General features: G+C 65.9%; 1 protein-coding gene across 1 annotated transcript in view; it reads left to right on the forward strand.

The window, feature by feature from the left end:
* Position 1: 1 nt before the first annotated feature.
* Positions 2-6102, forward strand: part of LOC119090471 (fibroblast growth factor receptor 3) — a gene marked incomplete in the record, with an annotated part of 53158 nt that continues 47057 nt past the window's right edge. The window contains 2 exon segments of the mRNA XM_037213286.1: positions 2-190; positions 3000-3131. Coding sequence (XP_037069181.1) covers positions 95-190; positions 3000-3131 — 228 coding nt within the window.

Consider the following 6102-nt stretch of genomic DNA (forward strand, 5'->3'; position numbering starts at 1 on the left):
CGACCCGTCCATCGACGACTCGTTCCCGCGCAACGTGACGGTCGAGGTGGGCGGCAGCGCCACGTTCGAGTGTCCGGGCAGCTGGGACCTGCTGATGGACCTCTTCTGGGTGTTCGGCGAGGAGACGTTCACCATCGGCGGCATCGCCGACCTGGACCGGCAAAACCAGCGCTCGCTGACGGCGCAACAGGTACGTGCGGCGCCGCCGCCACCCGCCTGACGCGCGCCGCCCACGTCCGCAGGTCAGCCGCAGCCGGAGCCGGTGATCACGCGCGAGCCGCGCAACCTGACGGTCGAGGCCGGCGCCACGGCCAGTTCGTATGCCAGGTCACATCCAGTCTGCACTCGGTGCTCGAGTGGAAGCGGCACCCGGCCGCCGCCGCCGCTAACTCCTCCGGACACTCGGACGGCCCCGACGGCCAGGGTCTCAAGGTAGCGGGTCTGCTCGCATGCCTGCACGCCGCCGCACGCCGCCTGCGCAATGCTGCACGCCGCGGCTGATGCCGCAGTTCGCAGGTTACTCGACACCGGTCGTCGCGGCGCCTCGGCGTCTCCGCTCGACTGGCCGGCCCTTCGTGGCTCGCGGAGGAGGAGGGAGGAGGAGCCGCCGCTGCTGCTGCTGATGCCATTCCAGCTGACAAGGCGCATGTTCTGCTGATCCGACTAGCATGCATGCGGTGTGGAGCGTGGCTGCCGCAGTCTTTCACGCGGGTTCTTTTGACACCGGCTAACTCGCACCGAAGCTGCTGCGTCCGGACAGTACCGGCCGCAGGGTAGCGCGGTCTGCCGTCCGCCGCCTCGGAACCAGAGTAGGGTCCAGTCGGGGTGGGGGCGATTCCTCTCGCTCCGCCGCAGCATGGTGACCCGGCACGGGCTCCTCCGTGGTGCACCGCGGTCGAGCCTGGCTGGAACACGCTCGCCCCCCGTCTCTCCTGGCCCTCTGGCCCGCTACCCGCCGTACCGAGCAAAGCTCCCACCGGATCGCTCGCCGACGGCACCAACAGAGGACGCCGCGCTGCTGCATCCCGCTGCTAACCGCTGTTCCCGCTGTCCGTCCTTGCAGCGCGGCTCGAACCTGAGAGCTCGGGCGGCGTCTCCGGTGCACCTGCCCACGAGACGCCACGCAAGGCCGGGGTGCCAGCCTGCTGGCCGGCTCCGACCCGGTCCGGATTGTTGCCCGTGTCAAAACACACTGGTCGGCGGCCGAGAAGCGGTATGCCGAACAGACAATATTTGGCCAACAGGCCGGCCTGCCGGCGCCGTTGTGACTGCTCGGCGGCTGGAATCTCGCGGCACGCGGTCGGTTTATTTCGGGCGGCCGTCGGCGGGCCCGTGACCTGCTCTAAATCCCCTCCCCGTGGAGTTGCGGGGAGGGGGGGATTTTTGGTGGACCGGGCCGACTTTGAAATGCGAAGTAGGAGTTCTACGTTCTAAGTATAGAGTTGATGAAAGATTAAGCCTTATGCACGCACGCGGGAGCACTCAGAAGCTTTCACAAGGGAGGACGGCGACGGCTCTGATCGGGATTGGCCGTGGGCAGAGGGCGTGACCCTGGCCGGGGGCGGGCCCTTTGATACGCCGTCCGGCGCCGCGTGCACCGACAGCCGGAAATAGGGCCGATCACGGCCTATCTGACGCTGACGACCGCTGACGGCGTGACCTGGGCTGGCCGCTGCTCAGATGCCCTGCACTGTGAGGTCACGGGGCATGGGCGCACGCGGGGTTCCAGGTAGGGTTGAGGGCTAGGCTCCCCTGAAGGACTGAGGCTGCGTTCAGGCGGGGAATGAGGCTCTTTTACGTGGCTGGGAGTGTGTTCGGCTGGTGACACCATTCTGACGCAGTGCCGTGGCGTCCCGCCCCCCCCCCCGTTATTGTGTCCTGGCGGCGCCCCTGCGGCGGACCGCCCGATCGCGCCCCACCTTGCCGGCCCTAGGTTACTCAGACGGGCTGCGCGACGCCGTGTTTTCGTTGGAGGCCGGCCGCGCTCTAAAGAGCGCTGCCACGCGCGGAGTCGCCTCTGACGTGAGCGGCTACCGGCCGAGCTGAGCGGCGCCTCTCGGTGCAGGCCGCGCCGCGAAGGAACGGCTTTTAAAATGGCGACAACGCACTGGCCTGCGGCGTCGCCTCACTCAGCAGGGGGCGGGACGAGTCTGCGGGACGGCGGGAGGTGGGGGGGGGGGGGGGGGGGGGGTGGGGGGGTGCGTGGAACGGCGACCGTCAGAACTTTGGGGACCGTGGGGGCGGGACCGCCGCACCGGACAGTAAGCACACCCTCCCCCGCAGTCAGCCTTGCTGAACTCGTGAACGGGCTTAGCGACCGTTTTAAAGAAGGCCGGCTCTAGCTTAGACAATGGGCGCCGAGTGGAGGCGCGCGGCAGAGACTGACCAGCATCCGTAGTTGTCTGCCGCGTGTTTAATCCCGCGACTGAGCCCGCTGAATGCTGAATGGTGTTCGTGTGTTGTGTGCCTACGTCCAACGACCGTATACCACGTGAAACATGACGCGCTTCGCATCGTCCCTCGTCCTGACCGGCGGGCCGCTCAAACCGCTCACGCCTCCGCCGGGCCGACGGTGTGGCTGTGAGTGTTGTCGCTGGACACTGTCCGCCGGCGCCGAGCTCACGGGTTAACCACCGGCGACACGTCAGCGGCCTCAAGCCGTCGGTCCCTCGTTCGTGTCGGATATTCGGTGTCGGATGTGTCTGATTACACGGCCCGTCGACAACGTCTCACCCGATTAGGATGCCGCAGTCGTGCTTGATGAGGGGGGCTCTCGGCCGACGGGCCGGACGGCGAGTGCCCTTCCCCGCCCGCTGACTGACGCCCGCTGACCGCTGACTGACGCCCGTCACCCGTCGCCCGTCCCCCGTCCCCCGTCCCCCGTCGCCCGTCCCCCGTCCCCCGTCGCCCGTCGCCCGTCGCCCGCTGACCGTCACCCGTCGCCCGTCGCCCGCTGACCGTCGCCCGCTGACCGTCGCCACTGGCTGCCGGCTGCGCAGGACGGCGGCCGCTACGATATCTCGGACCCGCAGCGGCTGATCATCAGCAACGTGACGCTCAACGACACCGGCTTCTACACCTGCGTCGCCTACAACACGCTGGGCTACACCCACTCGCACGCGTACCTGACCGTTCTCGAGCGTGAGTGACCGGTGTTGGGATGGGTGTGTCTGCTGCTGGGACGTCTCGGCTTCCGGCCCGGCGGCGTGTTTGTTAGTGTGGTTTGCTTCTGAGGTGTAGCACAACATCGCCTAGCTGACGGCGAGTACGGAGCTGGGCGGAGGCGGGTTATATATAGAGGGCGATGGGCATCCAGGTCCGTTGCCGAGTCTAGGGCGGGCCGATTAGTTGTCAGGATGTTGGGTTTTCGGCGAGGATGTGGCTCCTGGCAGAGCCGCGTTCGCGGTAATCGACCTGAGGATTCGCGACCGTGGTATTCTTAGCGAAGCTATGCGTCGTCGCATCCCTAGCGTCGCGTTTTGCATCCAACATGTCTAACGTTTATGAGGTATCTACCCGGAGTTTGTACGTTTAGAAAGCCTCATGTGGGACCGCTTCACCACCCAAGGCCCATTGTCATAATTGTATGTAACTTGTAAGGTATCCGTTGTTGGTATATTCAAAGGCTGTATCGACAACTGAGCGCGAAACTGAGTCCGGACGTCCTCTAGAGCGTGTATATCCGCACCGGCGCCCTGCGTTGTCACGTGGCGTTAACCGTCCCCAGTCCGGGCAATTAGCGCTGTTGCCGCCTACCGAGCCGACATCTGAAGGCTGCGCGTGTCGCGGACGTGCCGTCGCGCCGTACCTGCAGTGTGTCACCGGCCTCGGCGGAGCCCGGCCTTGCTGCCGAGCCGTCCGCTGGCCGCCGGGCTGACAGGCAGCGGCCGCCGAGCGGCTGTCGGCGCCGATCACCTCGTGCCCCTCCCCTGCTGGCCGCGTGACGTCAATCGCCCCCCCCCCCTCCCTTCGCCGCAGCGCTGGACGAGGTGCCCGTGCCGGTGCGCTCGCACTTGCGCAACTACGTGATCCTGATCGTGGTGCTGGGCCTGCTGGTGGTGATGGGCGCGCTGGGCGGCCGCCCGCTTCTACGGCCGCCTGCGCCTGGAGCGGCGCGAGAAGAAGCGCGCCGTCGAGAAGGCCAACGCCTTCCAAGCCATGACGAAGAAGGTGCTGATCGACCACCAGAACATGCTGGCCAATGGGACGATCGTGGCGCCGACGATCCGCATCGAGCGCTGCAAGTGAGGTCGCCGGGCTGTTTGTTGGTTTGGCGACGGCTGGTTGGTTGTTTGGAGACGCATCAGTCGGCCGGGTATTAAACGCCGCGCCGGTTTCGGACAAATAGGAGCCACCCAACGCGCCGTTGACAAGCGATGACGCGGCGGGTTCCGAGCAGCCGCGTATTTATGCAGCGCATTAATCATCGCGCCGAGCGTCCGCTGGACGGAAGTGAAGGCCGTCGGCACGGCTGTCGGCGCTGGCCGCCTCGTGCAACGTTGCAAGGGAAGTGAAAAGGGAAAAGTCTGGAACCAGGCAGGGCTGATTCTCTTCATTCGGTTCAATGTTTTTTGTTGTTGTTGTTGTTTAATGTCGTTAGCGTGTGCATGCGAATGTTGACGTTTTGACCATAGCTTCCTTCCTGCGTGAGCTTTTGTAATCCGTGAGTAGGTGCAGGTCCCTCCGCTACGCTTGCGGCCCTGCCGGCCCATCCCCATCGACACCCACCTGTTGCTCCTCCCTTATCCCTACTTCACCCCCCCGCTCTCCCCTACGTTATCGTCCGCTCTCTCCCACGTCACCGCCCAGTCTCGCCACGTCACCTCCCCGCTCTCCCTTACGTCACCGCTCGCCTCTCCCCCCGTCACCGCCCCCCATCTCCCCCACGTCACCTCCCCGCTCCTCCCTTACGTCACCGCTCGCCTCTCCCCCCCCCCAGTCACCTCACCGCCCAGTCTCCCCCACGTCACCTCCCCGCTCTCCTTACGTCACCCGCTCGCCTCTCCCCCACGTCACCGCCCAGTCTCCCCACGTCACCTCCCCGCTCTCCCTTACGTCACCGCTCGCCTCTCCCCCGTCCCCGCCCATCTCCCCCCCACGTCACCTCCCCGCTCTCCCTTACGTCACCGCTCGCCTCTCCCCCCCCACGTCACCGCCCAGTCTCGCCCACATCACCGCCCCCTCTCTCCCTTACGGTCACCCGCTCGCCTCCCCCCCCCCCCCCACGTCACGCCCCCCGCCGCCCACGCCCCCCCCGCCAGGCCCAGCAAGGAGGGCTCGGTAATGTCCGGGTACGAGCTGCCCGTGGACCCGCTCTGGGAGATCCCGCGCTGCCGGCTCCAGCTGGGCAAGCAGCTGGGCGAGGGCGCGTTCGGACGGGTCGTGCGCGGCGCACTCGACAACCCGGCCAAGCCCAACGCCTCCATCGTCGTCGCCGTCAAGATGCTGAAAGGTAGCGCTGCTGGGACGTGTTCGCGGGGGCAGGGAGTGTGGTTGTTGCTTGGGGTACTTCTAAGACCGCTGGTGGCGCCTCAGTCGGCGCCGGTGAGATACAAAGACGTTTTTGCTGGTCGACAGCCAGCTTATCTGGGTGTCGTGTCTGCCCCGTTGCCCCTTTGATTCAGGCGTGCTTTAAGGAAACGGGGGAAAATCAAGCTCGGTTGATACCCTCTCTGCTTACTTTGCACAGTGGGCATGCCTTCTCGGAACGTGCCTGCCTTGATCCACTTAACCTTTTGCCATTCCGAGACCCCTGCCGGCGTGCCGTGACCGGGCGTAATCCTGGCTGGCGCCGACAGAGGGTCACACTGATGCCGAGCTGCTGGACCTCGTCTCGGAGATGGAGGTGATGAAGATGATCGGCCGCCACATCAACATCATCAACCTGGTCGGCACGTCCACTCAAGACGGGCCGCTGCTGGTCATCGTCGAGTACGCGCCGCACGGTAAGTGTCGGCTCGAGGAGATGCTGAGTGGGAGCGCTGGCAGAGCCGTGGGACGACTGCGGCCAGCGGCAGCTGCAGAGGATTGTCGCGCTCTCGGCATGTTCAGGGGGATGCTGAACGATACGCGGCAGATGTAAAGGAGCTTTGATTGGCCATT

This window comes from Pollicipes pollicipes, unplaced genomic scaffold (assembly GCF_011947565.3).
Source record: "Pollicipes pollicipes isolate AB1234 unplaced genomic scaffold, Ppol_2.1 Scaffold_3087;HRSCAF=3621_pilon_pilon_pilon, whole genome shotgun sequence".
Lineage (NCBI taxonomy): Eukaryota > Metazoa > Arthropoda > Thecostraca > Pollicipedomorpha > Pollicipedidae > Pollicipes > Pollicipes pollicipes.